The sequence below is a fragment of the Oryctolagus cuniculus genome, chromosome 17 (genome assembly GCF_964237555.1).
Source record: "Oryctolagus cuniculus chromosome 17, mOryCun1.1, whole genome shotgun sequence".
Taxonomy (NCBI): domain Eukaryota; kingdom Metazoa; phylum Chordata; class Mammalia; order Lagomorpha; family Leporidae; genus Oryctolagus; species Oryctolagus cuniculus.
This window is the reverse complement of record NC_091448.1, coordinates 51438514-51458532: the sequence shown is the minus strand read 5'-3', so window position 1 is coordinate 51458532 and position 20019 is coordinate 51438514. Positions and strand designations below refer to the sequence as shown.

The 20019-nt window shown below is 54.4% G+C and overlaps 2 protein-coding genes across 2 annotated transcripts; one reads left to right on the top strand and one right to left on the bottom strand.

The window, feature by feature from the left end:
• Positions 1 to 10281: 10281 nt before the first annotated feature.
• Positions 10282 to 16328, top strand: TM4SF5 (transmembrane 4 L six family member 5). The gene is made up of 5 exons (XM_002719003.5): positions 10282 to 10651; positions 15232 to 15312; positions 15669 to 15805; positions 15960 to 16140; positions 16218 to 16328. The coding sequence occupies exons 1-5, from the start codon at positions 10481 to 10483 to the stop codon at positions 16227 to 16229; spliced, it is 582 nt and encodes a 193-aa protein (XP_002719049.1). The 5' UTR covers positions 10282 to 10480; the 3' UTR covers positions 16230 to 16328.
• A 682-nt stretch (positions 16329 to 17010) lies between these two features.
• On the bottom strand, positions 17011 to 18776 carry VMO1 (vitelline membrane outer layer 1 homolog). The gene is made up of 3 exons (XM_002718826.5): positions 18343 to 18776; positions 18106 to 18221; positions 17011 to 17944 (listed from the first exon to the last, which is right to left on the bottom strand). The coding sequence occupies exons 1-3, from the start codon at positions 18550 to 18552 to the stop codon at positions 17647 to 17649; spliced, it is 624 nt and encodes a 207-aa protein (XP_002718872.3). The 5' UTR covers positions 18553 to 18776; the 3' UTR covers positions 17011 to 17646.
• Positions 18777 to 20019: the final 1243 nt, after the last annotated feature.

Below are 20019 nucleotides of genomic sequence, written 5' to 3'. Positions count from 1 at the left end.
AGTTGAACCTTCATTAGAATCCTGTAATTCAGGTGCTGTTGCTATTATTATCCACCGGTTCACAGACAAGGAGACTGGGGCTCAGTAACTTAACGTAGGCTAGGACCAAACCCAGGCAGTCTGGCTCCAGGATGTGTGCTTAAAAAAAAAGAAAGACCGATGTATATGAAAGGCAGAGTTACAGAGAGAGAGGGAGTCACAGAGAGGAATTTCTTCATCTATTGTTTCACTTCCCAAATGGCCCCAAGCGCCAGGAGCCAGGAAATCCATCTTGTGTCCTACCTGGGTGACAGGAGCCCAGGCACTTGAAGCACCAGCAGGCAGCAGCCAGGACTGGAACCAGCACTCATATGGGATGCGGGCATCAATGCACTGTGCCATAGTGCCAGCACCCAGGATATGAGTTGTTTTTTTTTTTTTTTTTTTTTTTTGACAGGCAGAGTGGACAGTGAGAGAGAGAGGCAGAGAGAAAGGTCTTCCTTTTTGCAGTTGGTTCACCCTCCAATGGCCGCCACGGCCGGCGTGCTGTGGCCGGCGCACCGCGCTGATCCGAAGGCAGGAACCAGGTGCTTCTCCTGGTCTCCCATGGGGTGCAGGGCCCAAGCACTTGGGCCATCCTCCACTGCACTCCTGGGCCACAGCAGAGAGCTGGCCTGGAAGAGGGGCAACTGGGACAGAATCTGGTGCCCGACCGGGACTAGAACCCGGTGTGCCGGCGCCGCAAGGTAGAGGATTAGCCTACTGAGCCGCGGTGCTGGCCCCAGGATATGAGCTTTTAAACCTCTTCACCATATGCACCATACTGCTTCTTCCTAAAGGGTGCAGTTTTCAGGAAACAGTGCCAAAGGCTCACCATGGGATCCTTCCTTCTTAGAGTCCAGTCTCTGATAGTGGGCACTGATGATCCACACTCAGCAACACTTCTGCCAGGTTTTCTTTGAAATGCATGAGTACAGAGCAATTGCAGGGAGACCCGCAGAGCCCCAAGGGCTTCAGGAAGGGTCTCTTCTCTGCCTATCCCAGCACTGCCCACCTGGCCCCTACAGTAAGGGAGCAGGATGGCCCATGATCAAAGACCAGGCTTTTGGGGTCTGAGCCCAGTCTCCCCTGTTCCCAGCTTCATGACCTTGAGGGAGTTACCCAGGCTGTGTGCGTCTGCAAGGTGGGGACAGTACCAGTACCTATTCCATAGGGTTGTAGGAGGAAAAAGGCTATGAGAAATGTAAATGTAGGGGCCAGAGCTGTGGCGTAGTAGGCTAAGCCTCCACCTGCGGCACCAGCATCTCGTATGGGCCCCAGTTCAAGTCCTGGCTGCTCCTCTTCTGATCATCAATGCCTGCTGTAAGAGAGCCTGAACTCTGAGAGGAAGGACTTTCCCAGGTGCATTAGCAAGGAGCTGGATTGGAAGTAAAGCAGCTGGGATGTGAACTGGCGCCCATTATGGGATGCTGGCACTGCAGGCAGTGGCTTAACGCGCTGCTCCACAATGTGAGGCCCCAGCTAGTGATCTTAATACTTGACTTGCAGAGACAGAGAAGTAACCAGAAGTTCCTCATTTTATCCTAGTGTTTCCTATTACGTCTGCCCACTGCCAATTCCCCTTTTTCTTTCTATTTTTTTTAACTGCTGTTTGGCCTCTTATGATATGTTCTCCACATATTGGGTCATCCTCTGTTCTCCATTTGCTTCTTGACCACTCCTGCTGAGAGCCTTGCCAAACACAATGGTAGCAGCAGTCACTGGAGTTGTCACTCCCTCCTAGAAGCCCCTTGTTTTCCCAGGAGGTCACACTCTCCTGGTTTCCCAGTGGCTCCTTCTGGCTCCTCCTCCCCTGGGCAGTCTGTCCATCCTCCACCCTCTTTGCTCTGCCTGTATTATTTCTCTCACCCCTGCACCACACACCCATCTTCCCTGTGCTTCCTCAGGCTAGAAAATGGTACCACCCATCCCATCACTGGGTGCAAATTTTAGGAAACAGAGGCTGGCGCTGTGACATAGAAGGTTAAGCCTCCGCCTGCAGTGTCGGCATCCCATATGGGCACAGGTTCATGTCCTGGCTGCTCCACTTCTGATCCAGCTCCCTGCTAATGCACCTGGGAAAGCAGTGGAAAATGGCCCCTGCACCCACATGGGAGACCCTGAAGAAGCACCTGGCTTCAGCCTGGCCCAGCTCTGGCTGTTGTGGCTATTTGGGGAGTGAACCAGCAGGTGGAAGATCTCTCTCTCTCCCTCTCCCTCTCCTTCTCTCTTGGTATTTCTGCCTTTCAAATAAATAAAGAAATCTTAAAAATAAAATGGTAGGAATCAGCCATGATTCCTGTCTTTCCCTCACATGCAACCAGCCCCTCAGCAGGTCCTAACAACTCTATTATCAGACAATGTCCCAAAGCTGACCACCCTGCACCACCTCTGCCTCTACCACACCGATCCCAGCCCCCACTCACTGTCCCTCACCGGAACAGCTGTGAGAACCTCCTCGCTCATCTCAGACACCCAGTCTTGTCCTTCTACAGCCCATTCTCTTCATAACAAAGGGCTACATCACAGGTTTGAGCCCCTGCTGCAAACCCTCTGATGGCTTCCCCATGGCACCTGTGGCATCGCTCAAACTGTCACCATGACCAACACAGGCTGGGGCCTGACATCACCTTCCCGGCTCTGCTGCTTTCACTCCCCAGCGCCTGTCTCACGGCCACGCCTTGCCACACGTGTCCCCTCAGGGCCTCCGCACTTCCTGCCGCTTTTGCTGGAACCTGTCTGCTCACCAAGTCTCCCTTCTTGTCTCTGACCCACCTTCCCTGCCCTCCTTGACCGAGGTGGCTCTTGACACCTGCGAGCCCATCTCCTGAGCTTCTTGTCTATTTGGTGCTCTGCTCAGTTATCGTCTGTCTCTTCCAGCTGAACCCCAGCATGCTGAGCCATGCCCGTGTAAAGTGAGTTCTCTACAAGCCTTTGTTGTATGAGGGAAACAGGCAGGGGGGGACGAGAAAGAAAATCATAAGCAGTAAGGAGCAAGTCTCAGAAAAATGGTTTCAGGAAAAGCCAACTTGAATCACCGTTCAGTGTCGCTCCCCCTCTTCGCGGAGGAACGACACTGGACCCTGCGCTGTTCTTTTGTCTGCTCGGCCCTTCCCGGGTTTGCTGCTGGTTCTTCCCGGGTTGGCTACCGACCCCTCCACCTCCGTGGAAGGGCGGTTCCCCCTGCCACTTTCCCCACTTCCGCGGGGGAGCGGCACACCGCCGGCCGGCTCTCTCGGGGGCTGCTCAGATGTTATTCAGATGTTCCCTTTAGATGCTCCTGGTGCATGTTGTCTCTCTCCTCCTTTATAGTCCTCTTCCACCAATCCCAACTCTGCTGCCCACACGCCGAGTACGCTGCTCTCCTCCAATCAGGAGCAGGATCAGCTCCTGCAGGTTACTGGTCGAACTGAAGGCAGCTGTGTAGAAGTTGTTTACTCCTCTCCCAGCGCCATATTGTGGGAGAGCAGATGCATTAATTCCAGTAACTTAGTCTAGTCTGAGTTGCTCCCCACAGTTCAGCACCCACGCCAGTCACGTGACAGAGCAATCTGATGCCGAGTGCCGGGAATCCGGCGCGGCTTCGAGCAGGCCCCAGCCTGGCCAGCTTCCTGTGCAACGTCAGGGAAGTTCCCTTATCTCCCTGAGCCAACATATGCTTGTTCAGCAAGTGTTTACTGAGTGTCTCCTCTGCAGGGCTGATGGAAGGACTCTATGAGGTCATGTAGGAGAAGCCCAGCACACACACACGCTAGAAAACACTCGGTAACCTGCTGTCATTCATGCGCAACCTGCAAGTTTTCCCCCCTCCTTGTCTGTCTGTAAACCTGTGTTTGCGATTCAGATTTCCTCCATGGTTGAAGAATTATTTTAGGGCTGTTTGGGGATTTTTAAGAGGCTGGCAGGGGCTGGCGCCGTGGCTCACTTGGCTAATCCTCCACCTGCGGTGCCAGCATCCCATATGGGTGCCAGGTTCTAGTCCCGGTCGGGGTGCCAGGTTCTAGTCCCGGTTGCTCCTCTTCCAGTCCAGCTCTCTGCTGTGGCCCTGGAGTGCAGTGGAGGATGGCCCAAGTGCTTGGGCCCTGCACCTGCGTGGGAGACCAGGAGGAAGCACCTGGCTCCTGGCTTCGGATCGGCGCAGCGCCGTCCGTAGCGGCCATTTGGGGAGTGAACCAACAAAAGGAAGACCTTTCTCTCTGTCTCTCTCTCACTGTCTATAACTCCACCTGTCAAATAAATTTAAAAAAAAAAAAAAAAGAGGCTGGGTTTGGGTACTTAAACATTTGCAGATTTCTAGCTCAGCGTATTATGGCCTGAGAAAGCAGCTGATAAATTTTCAAGCTCGGGGAAATCTTGGATCAATATTTTTAAATGTTTGATTGGCACTGAAAAAGTTATACTTTAATGAGCTACAGAGTTCAAGCAGTATTGCTGGAACACTAGCTCCAGGGAGATGGTGGCTCCTCGCCCCTGCCTGTGTGCTGCTGCTGTGTTCCTCGTGTCCAGCAGGGGGCCCAGTGCACCTCACAGCCATTCAGCACATATTTGCTAAGTGAGTGGCTAATTAATCGATCAACCCTCTTGTCATTTATATTCTCTTTACCTTTGTACCTTTGCCTACTTCTCTTACTTCATTTGCTAATGACTCGTTGTGTTATGTTATTGTGTCCCACTACTGTTCTGTTGCTCTAACAGGTTCCTAGTATATCTCTCACTACTTTGGCTTTATATTTTTCAATACAATATGATTTAGTGCCTAAAGGTTTATGGCTGTTATATAATCACTATAAATATACCCTCTATCAGTGTAAATTGATGATTTAACAAAATGTTATCTATATGATATGGCTAATTTTATTATATAATTATTGTTTAAGCTATATATATAATAATGAAATTCCAAAGGTACAAAAGGGAAACGTAATTTTTCTTCCTCTCTTTTCCCCCATTATCCAGTTCCCCTTCCACAAGATACCCACTGTTAATTGAATTTTCTGATTAACTTGGTGTGAAGACACTTGTAATCTTTCTTTCTTTCTTTCTTTCTTTTTTTTTTTTTTTTTTGACAGGCAGAGTTAGACAGTGAGAGAGAGAGAGAGACAGAGAGAAAGGTCTTCCTTCCATTGGTTCACCCCATAAATGGCCACCATGGCCGGCAGGTGCGCTGCGCCGATCCGAAGTCAGGAGCCAGGTGCTTCTCCTGGTCTCCCATGCGGGTACAGGGCCCAAAGATCTGGGCCATCCTCCACTGCCTTTCCGGGCCACAGCAGAGAGCTGGACTGGAAGAGGAGCAACCGGGACAGAACCAACACCCCAACTGGGACTAGAACCTGGGGTGCCGGCACCACAGGCGGAGGATTAGCCTAGTGACCCACGGCGGCCTTTTTTTTTTTTTTTTTTTTTTTTTAAGATTTATTTATTTACTTGAAAGTCAGAGTTACACAGAGAGAGGAGAGGCAGAGAGAGAGAGAGGTCTTCCATCCGATGGTTCACTCCCCAGATGGCTGCAACAGCCGGAGCTGTGCTGATCCGAAGCCAGGAGCCAGGAGCTTCTTCCAGGTTTCCCACATGGGTGCAGGGGCCCAAGGACTTGGGCCATTTTCTACTGTTTTCCCAGGCCATAGCACAGAGCTGGGTTGGAAGTGGAGCAGCCGGGTCTCAAACCAGCATCCATATGGGATGCTGGCGCTTCAGGCCAGAGCGTTAACCCATTGCTTCACCACGCCGGCCCTGTAATATTTCTTTTTTAATTATTTATTTGAAAGACAGAGTTACAGAGAGAGAGAGAGTGGTCTTCCATCTGCTGGTTCACTCCCCAGATGGCCACAATGGCTGGAGCTGCGCTGACCCAAAGCCAGTAGCCAGGAGCTTCTTCCGGGTCTCCCACTCGGATGCAGGGGCCAAAGGATGTGGGCCATCTTCCACTGCTTTCCCAGGCCATAGCAGAGAGCTGGATTGGAAGAGGAGCAGCCAGGACTTGAACTGGCGCTCATATGGGATGCCGGCACTTCAAGCCAGGGCTTTAACCCACTGTGCCACAGTGCTGGCCCCAACCCTTGTAATATTTCAATTAATTTTTTCATAGAAGAGTTTAAGATATTTACATGAGGGGCCATGCAGTGCCGGCATTCCATATGGGCGCCGGTTTGAGTCCGGCTGCTCCACTTCCAATCCAGCTTTGTGCTTCTGCTATGGCCTGGGGAAGCAGTGGAGGATGGCCCAAGTCTTTAGTCCCCTGCACCCATGTGGGAGACCCAAAAGAAGCTCCTGATTTCAAATTGGCCAAGCTCCAGTCATTTCAGCCATTTGGGGAGTGAATCAGCAGATGGAAGACTTCATCTCTCCCCCCCACCCTCTCTCCCTCTCTCTGCCTCTGCCTCTCAGTAACTCTGCATTTCAAATAAATAAATATATAAAAATATATTTACATGAATATTCTGTTTTTTACAGCATGTGTTTGGAACTTTAAAAAAAACATTTTTTTTTTTTATTTGAAAGGCAGAGTTACGAGGACTGGGTAGAGATCTTCCATCAGCTGGTTCACTCCCCAAATGGCTGAAATTCCATCCTGGTCTTCCACAAGGCTGGCAGGGGCCCAAGCACTTGGGCCATCTTCTACTGCTTTCCCAGGCCACAGCAGAGAGCTGGATCGGAAGTGGAGCAGCTAGGACTCAAACCAGTAGCCAAAGGACTGGAGGCGGTGGCTTTACTCGCTATGCCACAGCACTGATCCCTCCTCTTTATTTATCCTCAAAACAAGTTCTGTCTCTGACTCAAACATGTGGCTGGCTTGGCCCACTCTGTGTGCGTGGAGACAGTGGCCGGATCCACGGGGCCGGTCCACCGTCCAGGACGTGCCAGCCACCCGGGAAGGTCAATACCAGTTCTGCCCACGCAGCAGCACCTCTGCTGGTCTGCCCCGCTGAGGAGCCCGACTTCCAGCTCTGCTTGGCCTTGGCCTTCCCTCCGCCCTCTACCCCCCACACTCTCTGCGCCACTCCCTTGCGGCAGCTTCTGCTCCTTCCTGGTTTGAGCGGCGTTGGCTCGGTCCATTCTCTGAGCCGGCTCTCAATTTGGGGCCACCCTGCTTTCTGTTGCCTCCCCGACGAATTTCCCAAGAATGCAGATTCGGCTGGCTGAGGAGTCGTCGCTGGGCACCTCTGCTGGGCAGAGCCCTCATCTCAAGTGACCTCAGAGCCATGGCTGTCGCAGGCCAGCCACCTGTTCCTCCATTAATCAGCCGTAACCTAGATAATGGGGTCCGTGTAGGGCAGCTGTTGTGGAGCCAGGAATCTCATAAAGTCTCAGTGACATACAAATACAGTTGTCCCGTGGGACCTGCAGGGCCTCAGTACCAGAAGCCCCTCCCCTCCCAACATCTGCAGGTGCTCAAGTCCCTCATATAAAATGGCACAGTGTGTGTGCATATGAACTACACACATGCTCCCAGGCCATCTGCTGCTTTAAATCATCTAGATTACTTATAACACCACAATGAATAAACAAAAAGTATAATGCCTAATGCAACCAAAGTGCTGTATAAATAGTTGGCATACAGTATTGTTCAGGAAGTAATGACAAGAAAAAAGAAATCCGTACACGCTCATCACAGACACGACTATTTTTTTTTTTTTTTTTTTTGCTGAATATTGTCTATTCCTGGTTGAATCAGCAGGTGCAAAACCTACACAGAGAGCCAACTGCGCAAGCCCTTATTTCACTCATACGTGAGCTGGTTGGGTGGAAGTCAACTGACCTAGGCTGGATTCTAATCCAAACCTTTCTCTTGCACTTTACCGGGTCAGTCAGTTAGAAGTTAGTTACATGGCAGGGAGAGACAGACGGACTGACACAAGTTCCCATCCTCTGGTTCACTCTCCAAATACTTGCAATAGCCAGGGCTGGGCCAGGCCCAAATCAAGAGCCGGAAATATAATCCAGGTGTCCCACGTGGATGGCAGGGGCCCGAGTATGTGAGCCATCATCTGCTGCTTCCCAGGGTGTGCGCTAGCAGGCAGCTGGAATCAGGAGTGCAGGAACCAGGACCCGAACCCCGGCACTCTGACAGGGGATCTTGGAGCCCTGTGCCAATGCCTGTGCCCCACACACCCTCCTTCTACCACTGGGTGAACTTGGGCACATTCTTATGACAATGATGTTGGCAAGATTCAGTACCTCTCAAGGCCTAGACACGCCTGGGACCTTGTTGCGTCTGCCCATATGGTGAGAGGAACATCCTTCCACTAGTGACAGGGACTACACAGTGGCATGGCAAAGGACTCGGACATAAGGTAGATGGAGGATGGGGGCAAGCAGCCGGTCCATTCTGGCCACCAGGTCACATGGTCCTTGTGCTGTGAGCGTGGTAAACTATCTGTACAGAACCCTTCCAAGAAGACTGCACCTGCCCAGCGGCCTGAGGGTCTCAGAAAGAGGCAGAGTGACTGGGTCAAGGATACTTTGGCTAAGGATACACTTAAAACTAACCATTAGGACTTAAAATATGCCTTCTGGGGCAGGTGCTTAGCGCCAAGGTTAACACACCACTTGGGACACCCACATCCAGTATCAGAGTGCCTGGTTTGCCTCCTGGCTCTGTTTCTGGTCCAGCTTCCTGCTAATGCACACTCTGGAAGGTAGCTGGTGATAGCTCAAGTACTCGGGTCCCTGCCACCCACATGGGAGGCCTGGATTCCATTCTGGGCTCCTGGTTTCATGTACCCCCAGCCCTGGCTGTTGTGGCCAGTTGGGGAGTGAACCAGAGGATGGAAGATCTCTGCCTATGTGTCTGCCTCTGTCTATTTGCCTTTCAAATAAAATATAGTTTTAAAATATGCCTTCTGAAACAGAGGAGAAGGTAAAATCTTTTAAAAAAGGGGAGGGGAGGGGACAGGAAGCATCAGAAGTAACGTGGAAACTTTTTTTTGTTTTGAAAAACATTAAACGAAACAACAGAAGCAAAACCAAATTTCAGTTACCGCGATAGCTGCCTCTGAGTCAGAGGCAAACAGCCGCCAGGGCTTCGGTGTAGTTTGTTTTTCTGTATCAAGAGGTCAACCCGTCATAGTTTGCCACACTAGCTCCTTACACACGGCAGATCTGACATTCCCTGGAGAGGTTAGTTTTCTCTCTCCACGCCTGTAGTGATTGCACAGGGCCTCTGGGAGCAGCTGCAGTGGAGGCCATGGGCTGGAAGCCACACCCCGTGAGACGCCGCCATCGCGTGCCCTCTGAAGCCCTGCCCGCAGCACCCCCCCTCCAGCCCCTCCATGGCACTACCACATCCTGTGCGGGCCTTCACGCTCCTGTTTGCTCCTGAGACCCACAGCTGGGTCTGCAGCTGGCAGAAACACAACTCGAATGACAATTCACGTCATCAAAACTTACCAAGGAAGATCAGGCTTCAGGTGTGGCTGGATCTGCAGAGTCTGGTGACGTCATCCAGTCTTCCTCTTGGGGCTGGCATCGTAGCACAGGGGGTTGAGCTGCCGCTTGCGACACCGGCATTCCATAGCAGAACAGCAGTTCAAGTCCTGGCTGTTCCACTTTGGATCCAGCTCCCTGCTAATGCACCTGGGAAGATAGAAGATGATGGCCTGAATACCTGGGCTCTGCCACCCATGTGGGAGACCAGGATGGAGTTCCTGGCTCCTGGCTTCAGCCTGGCCCAGATCTGACTGTTGTGGCCACTTGAGGAGTGAGCTGGAGGAAGGAAGCACTCTCTCTCTCTCTCTCTCTCTCTGCCTTTCAAATAAATAAAAAAAAATATAAAACTGAACTTGACATTTTAAAAAGTGAAACAAGCAGAAATGGATTCTCATGGGCCCAGCTGTGCTGGCATAGCCATCGCTGAATCAGACGCTGAGGCTGGAGGCCGGAGCTGAACATCAGTGAGGTCTCCCGTCTCAAAGTCCCACCCTGAGAAAGGAGCAGTGGCCTCAGCTGGAGAAGAGGGGGCACAGGGACAGCCCACTGTGCTGGGAGGAACTGTCCCCACGGCACCGACAGACACAAGGCCACTGCACAGCTATAAGTGCTTCCTGGCTGACCAAGTCCTGCTCCTGTTGTCTCACTCCCAGCCCAGCAGGCAACAGGTGAGGCCCCTGGGACTCAGACACACAGCTGGCCAGTCAAGTGCAAAGCAGGTGAGGACCCAACAGCGCGCCTGAACAAACGTGTGCGCAAAGAGGAAGAGGACAATGACCACAAGAACTTCCTTTGTGTGACAAGCTCTCCCATCCTGTCCACACCACATCCTCCCCTTCCCCGGCAGCTGCAGCCCCTTTGCCCCCGCCTCCCCAGCAGCAGGTCCTGTGCCTCCAGCCCTTATCAGAGGCTCCTGCCAGGTTTTGCTCCACCCCTCCCCGACCTTTGCTCCTGCCCCTGGCTCCAGCAGGTTTTCCCTGAGCCGCAAACCTCCAGCTCACTTTCACTCACCACCTGCCCTGGCCGACGCCTCGCCATGTGCACGGGGAAGTGTGCCCGCTGCGTGGGGCTCTCCCTCATCCCCCTCTCCCTGGTCTGCATCGTGGCCAATGCCCTCCTGCTGGTGCCTAATGGGGAGACCACTTGGACCAACCATCTCAGCTTGCAAGTCTGGCTCATGGCTGGCTTCATCGGCGGCGGCCTGATGGTGAGAAGACTGGCGTGGGAACCCGGACCAGGGGCTGGGTGCTGCTCCTAGGGGGTCTGAACAGGACAGGGAGGTGGGGGAGAGGGGAAAGATCGGCTACCTAAGAGAGGCTGGCAAAGGCTTGGAGGGGAACAAGAACGGGCCCACCTGCCCTGACAGGCTGAGCACTCTACAGACCGTGCCTCTAATGCACCTGGGCCAAGGCCCTGGGCTGAATGTGTGAGGGGACAGGGAAGGCAGGGAGCCTCCCTCCCGGCTTGAGAGCATGTCCTGAGGGCCCCTGTCCGCCCACACCGGTGAGCAGCTGGCTGGCTGCACCTGACTACCAAGTTGCTAGCCCTGTGGGAGGTTATCAGGGCAGGAGAGCGAGAGGCATGCGGAGCCAGAGGGCGGCATCACGGGTCAGTCACTCTCCTCTCAGCTCACATGGCCTTCCCAGCCTCAGGCCACTCTGCAGGGTGCTCACCATCACTGGGAAGCGCGGTCCATTGGTCGGTGGGGCACAGATGAGCCCCCCCCCAGCCCCAGTCTTCCCCAGGAAAAGTGGGGGCAGAGGAGACACGGCTCTCCCAACCTGCTTAACCCCCACCTCCAATTCCTTCTCCATTCAGAGGGGCCTTGGGGTAAAGACAGCAGATGGTCCCTGCCCAGATCCCCACGGCTCAGGGGGCGACTGTGACCCCTCTAGGAGCTCATCGGGACAGCTGTCCTTTTTTTTTTTTTTTTTTTTTTTTGACAGGCAGAGTGGACAGTGAGAGAGAAAGGTCTTCCTTTGCTGTTGGTTCACCCTCCGATGGCTGCCGTGGCTGGCACGCTGCGGCCAGCGCACCGCGCTGATCCGAAGCCAGGAGCCAGGTGCTTCTCCTGGTCTCCCATGGGGTGCAGGGCCCAAGCACTTGGGCCATCCTCCACTGCCTTCCCGGGCCACAGCAGAGAGCTGGCCTGGAAGAGGGGCAACCGGGACAGAATCTGGCGCCCCGACCGGGACTAGAACCCGGTGTGCCGGCGCTGCAAGGCGGAGGATTAGCCTAGTGAGCCGGGGCGCCGGCGGGACAGCTGTCCTTGAACCACCCATCCCCTTTACTCTCTGGCGTCCTTCCTCCCACTCCCCATCTCCAGCGTGGACTCCTATCTGTTGGACTCTACTCCATCCCGCGCCAACCCTCTCTGAGAGGCCTATACACATAGCCAGCATTCCCAGAGCGCTCCTCCAGCCCACACCAGTGCCTCCAGCCCGCCACTGTCCTCCCCGCGACCTAACCAGCCTGCTGTCGTGGAGACCTCCAGGGCTGCCCTCCCACCTCTGTGCCCAGCCACTCTCAAGGGTCACCCTGTGCCACAAGCATAGAGACAAGGTCCCTGCTGTCCCCGCAGCTTGCATTCCCATTGGAGAGGCAGGAGCAATCCAGGAAGCGCCGTGAGAGCAAGGACTGCCTGTCTTGCTGGTGCTTGTGCCCAATGCCTAGACCAGGGCCTTGTATTGAGCGAGCCCTGAGTGACTGAAGGCAGCCTCAGGCAGGAGATGGTGCCGCCGGAGACATTAAGCCAGGTGGTATCATAAAGAGCTCCATGGGCATTGGCAGGGAAGGCCACTGGGAGGTGACGTCTGAGCTGAGACCCAGACCACAAAGGAGGTGTGGGCACTGCAAACAGGGGCTCCCCTCACCTGAGGACAGGGCAGCAGGCTGGGGCAGCTGAGGTTTCACGAGGTGAGGTTTGAAGCAGACAGACACCGGGCTGGGTACACCATTGAAAGGCCAATGAGTGAAAGGACCCAGATCCTCGGTGTACAGCTCAATGAATTTTGACTGAATGAACTCAGCCTTGTACACAGCATCTAGACTGAGAACCACCCCTCACCACCACCATCAGCAGTAACCACTGGCCTGCTATCTAACCCCACAGACCAGTTCACTCTGTTTAAGACTTTATATAAATGGGCTCATACGTCTTTCTTGTTTCTCTGGCACAATACTGTTTGTGAGAACTATGCATATTATTATTATTATGTGTGGCTGTCCTGTCATTTGTACATTTCTTCTTCATTCCTCAATGTTATTTTTTTTCTTTTTATTTTATTTGAAAGGTAGAGAGACCCATAGAGACAGACAGAGCTCTCATCCACCGGTTCACTCCCCAAATGCCTGCAACTGCAGGAGCCAGGAATTCAGTTCAGCTCTCCTACATGGTACTCAGGTACTTAAGCCATCGCCTGTGCCTCCCAGGCTCAGCAGTGGTAGAAAGCTGGAATCCAGGGCAGGAGCCAGGACTCAAACTCCAGCACACCAATGTGAGGCACAGGTGTCTTTAACGTCAAGGCTAAATGCCCACTCCACCCCGCAATCTTTTAACATCCCACTGTTGACGAACATTTGGGTCTGTTGCAGACCATGCCACTGTAGAGGTTCCTGCAGATGTCTTCAGGTGAGTGCACGTTTCTGGTAGATAAACACCTGGGAGCAAAACTGCTGCTTCTTATGGAATGGCAAATACTGGGTGCTACCGCGTACTGTCAAACACGGCACTGAGCTCCAGTGTCACTGCCATCAGCAGTGTGAGAGCTCTAGTGGCTCCACACCCGCACTGGATTGAAGAAGCTCCCTTGGCCCCTCGCGTGCAGAATGGACGGGAGGTCAGCCATAGATGCAGAAAGGCCAGGAAGAGGTCACTGCGGTTGTCCGGGAGAGGGACAGTGGCTTGGAGAGGGACAGTGGCTTGGAGCCATCCAGTGGCCATAGAGATGAAGAAAAATGAGCAGATCCAGGCTATGAATTCGGTGTTTCTGATGGCCTTTCTCTTTTCATTAAGACAGTTAGATGGCAGAGAGCAAGACAGAGAAGCTCAGACTACAAAAGGAAGCAAATACTTTGATCAAAAACAGTAAAAAATCTTCGGGTGGCCGTTGTCTTCTGGTTAAAGCTCTGCCTGGGACACCCGCATCCCACATTGCAGTATCTGGGTTGGAGTCCTGGCTGTGCCCTGGATCCCCATTTCCTGCGGATGCACAGCCCAGGAGGCAGCAGGTGATGGCTCAGCTAGCTGGGTCCCTGCCACCCTGGTGGGAGACCCAGACCAAGTTCCTGTTTCCTGGCCTTGGCAATGAACCTCATGAAACAAAGACAAAGGCAACGCTGCAGATGGAGTGAGGGCCTCGAACGCCTTGCTGGGCTGCTCTGTGAAGAGACCCTAACAGGTCTGAGCAAAAGCTCTGTGGATCTGGTGGTGCAGTGTGGGATGCGTGGGGCAGGAGCTATGGGAACCAGGAGGGAGGCTGAGAACAGTCTCCTCATGGAGGGGGGGGTGCTGAATGAGAAAAGAGGAAGGAGAAAGAGATCAGAAGCCAGTTAAATAGGAGGATTAAAGTTCTCCAGCCTGGGTCACCAGCAGAATATTCTTCCATTGATGTAGACAAGAAAATCAAAGGGAGCTGAAGTTGGGGCATAGGGTGCAGTCGATCTGAGGCTACCTGAATTTCAGCTCAAACTAAGATGTTCAAATGAACATCTCCTCAGTCAGATTTGAATCTAGACACAACTATTAGCGGGAGAAACAGGTGATATCATGGAAGGGAATGCATTGGGTGTACTGGGAAGGAAGACCACAGAGGGGGAAAAAAAACAGAGGCTGAATCTCGGGAAATCCTACACTCCACATCGGAGCATTCGCTAATACACTCTTTCACACTCTGCCATAGCCCCAGCTCACCAGCCACTCCGCACCACTATCCCTTCCTAGCACAGAAGGAAGTCAGAGATTCCGAGAATTCTCTTGAGTCAGACTTGACATGATCAACCTTTGATCTGATTCAATCTTTTTTTTTTTTTTTTGACAGGCAGAGTGGACAGTGAGAGAGAGACAGAGAGAAAGGTCTTCCTTTTTTGCCATTGGCTCACCCTCCAATAGCCGCCATGGCCGTGCGCTGTGGCCGGCACACCGCACTGATCCGAAGGCAGGAGCCAGGTACTTATCCTGGTCTCCCATGGGGTGCAGGGCCCAAGCACCTGGGCCATCCTCCACTCCACTCCCTGGCCACAGCAGAGAGCTGGCCTGGAAGAGGGGCAACCGGGACAGAATCCGGCGCCCCGACCGGGACTAGAACCCGGTGTGCCGGCGCCGCAAGGTGGAGGATTAGCCTAGTGAGCCACGGCGCCAGCCCTGATTCAATCTTGACCATAGCCCCGTGAGGTAGGTCTTGCACACCCATTTTACACGAGGCAAAACTGAGTCCCAGACACATGAACCAATTCATAAAGCGTGAAGTAATCCAGGGTTGGCCTTAACAGCAGGCCTCCTGACTGCCAGTTGGGCACCTACTATGTGCCGAGACTTGTGGAGACTATACTGATGTTGGACCCTACCCTCTAGGAGGCTACAGTACGGACAGAGATAAGGTAAGCACATAAATAATGATAGATTGAGGTAGCGCTCAACAGAGCTGGAAGAGAAGTGGTGATAAGGTCTTTCTGTAGTCCAAAGGGCTGAGGGGATCCCAGGTAGCTTCCTGCAGGAGGTGCGCGCTGACGCAAGGAAGGCCTTGGGGATCTGCGGGGACTGCTATCACACCGACTCTTGTCCCACAGATACTGTGTCCAGGGATTTCAGCCGTCCGGGCAGGAGGCAAGGGTTGCTGTGGCGCAGGCTGCTGTGGGAACCGCTGCAGGGTAAGATTCAAATGAAGAAGGAACTCAGGACCCGGACTCTGACTTCGCCTTGGCAGAGCCACACAGCACGCCCAACAGAATTCCTAGTTGCATGACGCCCTCTGCGGAGGCCCAACAGGGTCCATCGCACCCTCCCCTCGAACCCACAAATCTCAGGCCTCAGCGACCCTGACCAGAGGGGAACTACAACTCCCATGAACCTCAGCGACCCCGCCTCTTAGGATTAGCCCAATTCCCAGCGCGGGGCTTGACGGGAAATGTATTTCTAACCAGATTCAAGCGACGTGCGGTTCTGTGAGGGGCGGGCCCGCCAGGAGGGCGCTCCTCGCCTCACTCACTCCCCACCCCTCTTCCAGATGCTGAGCTCGGTCTTCTCCTCAGCGATTGGGGTGCTTGGGGCTATCTACTGCCTCTCAGTGTCGGGAACTGCGCTCCGAAACGGACCCAAATGTTTGATAGACGGCAAGTGGGACTACCACTTCCAAGAGACCGGGTAAGGCTTTGCGGCCTTTTCGTTCCCGCCCTTCCCACGTGGTCGGCCGCGGCTTCGACGGCACTAGCTCCACGTGGGCCAACCCCCTAGGGCGCATGCGCGGCCCCCCCACGCACTAGTGACGTCATGCCTCCCTGCCCCGCCCCGCCCCCAGAGGCTCTTACTTGCTCAACGATACTCAGTGGGATTTGTGCGAGTCACCGCCCCGCGTGGTGCCCTGGAACGTGACGCTGTTCTCGTTGCTGGTGGCCGCCTCGTGCCTGGAGATCGTGCTGTGCGGGCTGCAGCTGGTGAACGCCACCATTGGTGTCTTCTGTGGCGACTGCCGGAAGAAGGTGGGACGGCCGGGCGGTGGCGTCATACTGGGCACCCGCTTGCTCCTGGCAGCATCTTTACTCTGTCTTTCCCGCAGGAAGTTCACTGAGGCCACATCCACGCCGCCCTGCACCTGCTGGCTCTTGGATGCCCCCCGGCCCCGCCCGCTTCTGCCCCGGCTCTCTGGAATAAACTGCTTTGAGCTTTCCTCCCCGACTCAGTTTGTGCCACGTGAAAGGAGTGTCTGGGGCTTGGGAATCCTGCGACAGCTTGTTATTTCCTTTTTTAAAATTTATTTTATTTATTTGAAAGGTGGAGTGATAGACAGGGAGAGAGGGATCTTCCATTCCCAAATGACCACAACAGCCGAAACTGGACCAGGCCGAAGCCAGGAACCTGGAACTCCATCCGGGTCTCCCATGTGGGCTTCAGGGGCCCAGGCACTTGAGGCATCTTCAGCTGCTTTCCCAGGCGCATTACCTGGGGGCTGCATTCAAGCCAAAGCAGTCGGGACTCATACTGGCACTCTGACATGGGATGCTGACATCCCAGGTGGCAGCTTAACCCGCTGTGCCACAGTACTGGCCCTCCCTTTAAAGACTGATTTATTTTTTAAAAAAGATTTATTTATTTATTTGAAAGGTAGAGAGGCAGAGGAAGAGAGAAAGGCCTTCCATCTGCTAGTTCACTCCCAAATGGCTTCAATATCGAGAGCTGGGCCAGTCTCCCACACAGGTGCAGGGGCCCAAGCACTTGGGCCATTTTCTTCTGCTTTTCCAGGCCACAGCAGGGATCAGAAGTGGAGCAGCCGGGACTTGAACTGGTGCCCATATGGGATGCTGGCACTGCAGGTGTCAGCTTTACCTGCTATACCACAGCGCCAGCCCATATTTATTTACTTATTTGTTTAAGATTTATTTTATTTTACTTGAAAGGCAGAGTTACAGAGAGAGGGAGAAACGGATCTTCCATTGGGTTCACTATCCAAATCCCCAATGGGCCTGTGCCAGCCAAAGCCAGAAGCCAAAAGCTCCATCCTGGTGTCCCATGTGGGTGCAGGGGCCCAAGCACTTAGACCATCCTCTGCTGCTTTCCCAGGTGCATTAGCAGGGAGCTGGGTAGGAAGTGGAGCAGCTGGGACTTGAACAGGCACGCATATGGGATGCTGGCATTGCCAGCAGTGGTTTAATCAACTATGCCAAAACGTTGGCTCCAATAGGTATTTTAAAAAGGGAGAGATTGTTAGATTCTTCACAAATAAATCAGTAAAAAGGCAGATTCCTGCTTCACTTTTTAAATATTGCATGTTTAAACACGGTTTCCCAGACATTGGATCTGGAACGTTCAGCAGCCAGCCATGCACCCGCGAGACCAAACCCCAGAGCAGGCCTGGCCTCGTGCTAGGTTTGGGGGGCGGGGCACATGCTTCCCTCCCTTCCTCACGACAAACCAGACCGGAGCCCAGACAGAGGATTTAATAGCGGCAGGCGGGAGTACCCTCCGGGCCCGGGAGGGGGCGCTGGTGGTCAGTTGCGGCAGCAGAAGAGGCGCAGGTCGTTCAGCGCGGTGTCGTCGCGCAGGCCGCGCGGCCGCTCGACCTTGGTCTGCAAGCCGCACACGCCTTTGGGGCAGGAGCCGCTCCAGTCTCCAAAGACCCCCCAGGTCTGGCCAGGGCCCTCCAACTCGGTGCCGTCTGAGCAGCGGAAGCGCACGTTGTTCGCTGCCGTGTTGTCCCCGAGAGTGGTGGATGGCTCCACGCGAAGCGAGAAAGCCACTAGGAAGCCGCCGCCAGGACACCACAGCGGCTCGCTCCATGCGCCCCACCTGCACGGGAAGCGGAGACGCGCGGGCACTGCGGGCGCGCCCTACCCACCCCCAGGCCGACCCAAGCCTTGGGACTTTTCCAGCCAGGGGCTCCAGGATGCAGAGGGCGGGCGGGGGCGTCTAGCAGAGGGTAAGGGACATACCCATGGCCCCTGCCTCACCTTCCAGACTGGGACTCCACCACATGCGTGTTGCGCTCGGCGTTCCCCCGCGTGCAGTGCAGCCGGACCCCGTTCAGAGCCGTGTCGTCGCCGGGAAGGCCCTGAGAGGGCTCCACCTGGGCGGCCGGGATTGAACGGGCGAGGAGTCAGGGCGCGGCTCTTCTCCGCGCCTTGCGCCCTGTGCCCTGCGCCTCTCCTTCCCCTGCAGGACCTCCGCTAGGCCTGAGCCTCCCCCACCTTAAGCGAGAAGCCGCTGCTGAAGTACCCTTCAGGACACATCTCAGGCCAGGCCCAGTCGCCCCAGGGGCCGCCGTTGGTCACTTGGATGACCGTTGTGTAGTCGCTCAGCCCGTCTGCCCATGAGCATCTGCAGGGCGTCCGCGCCAGCAGTAGCAGCAGCAGCGGCAGCAGCGGCAGCAGCGGCTTGCGTCCAGCGCCCTGCTCCATGTTGCGGCTGTTGTGAGCCAGGCCCCTTAGGCAGGCTTATGCCAGCTCCATCCGCCCGCACCGAGGTTCTGATTACGGAAAAACCGTCGGACTTAAGTGATACCTGAAACTAAGCTGCTCCGGGAAGCCTGCACACTTGATTCCCCTCTCCGAGGGGGAGGGGGTGGTGGCGGAAGCTTGCAAAGGTAGGGGAGGAGGGTCAGGGAGAGTCCTGGAGACAGCTGACTGCAGGCCAAGGGCTGTGGTTAGCGTTTGTTGTCTTTAATCCTCACCCAAAAAAAACTGGGCGTGGAATTACTCTTCCTGCTTCGTGGATGAGGGAACAGGGGCGGGGCGGCTGTTGTGGCACCGCGGGTTAAGCCGCTGCTCTGATGCCAGGAGCCCGGATCGGAGTCCTGTCTACTCCTCTTCCCATCCAGCTCTGTGCTCACCTGCCTGGGAAGGCGGCAGAGGATGGCCCATGTGGGAGACCGAGATGGAATTCCTGGCTCCTGGCTTTGGCCTGGCCCGGACCTGGCTGTTGCAGCCATCTGGGGAGTGAACCAGTGGGTGGAAGACCTCTCTCTCTGTTGCTCTGCCTTTCAAAGCAGTCAACAAAGGAATCAACCAATTAAAAAAAAAAAAAAGACAAGTGACTTGCCTTAAGGTCATAGCCAGCAGGGAAACATTCCAGCCATGGGAGAGGAGACCAGGACTGGGGATGGAAGTGATCTTGTGGGAATCCTCCTGTTACCAGAGAACTGCAGGGTTCTTGTCTGCACAAGAAAGAATTCAGGCGGGAGACAGAGAGTAAGTCGAAAGCAAATAGCAAGGTTTATTAGGGCAGGGACATCCGTAAGAATGGATGGGCGCCTCTCCAGACAGGACCTGAGAGAGAGTGCCCAGTCGCTCAGACTGGGGGAGAGCGGGGCTACCTGGTTGAGTGGAGAGAGTACACCTGTAGAGGCCAGGCGGGCAGCTCAGCAGAGAGGCAGAGGGCTGAGCGCGCAGTCCCGTTGAGGCCGGAGGTTTTTAAGGGGATGGGTCTTGTCTTCCCACATCTTCTCCTCCTGGAACAAAGGACTTTTTGGATGTAAATACTAAAAATTTCTTTCTGAGTTTTACCCCTGAAGTTATCAGACAGGAGAAAGCCTGGCTGGCGTCACCCAGTTAGAGGAAGGATGGGCAGGATGTCTGAAGTGCAGATATGGGCTGCCCCTGGCAGGTTATCGGGATGACTTTGAGATGCATATGCTGGACCTAGAAGTCTCCTTAGGCCTTTGTCATGCACGTATAAGCTCATATCTGACTTCCTACCTAACACTCCCAGGAACAAGATTGACCAGGAGGAACCCAGGGACCTCCAGCATGGGAGGGGGCCTCAGAGTGAGCACAGGGCAAGAATCCAGGAGCTGGGGGACTGAGGCCCTGACCCCTGCAGGATCAGGAGAGACAAGAGCAACTCTAGCCAGCACCGTGGCTCACTAG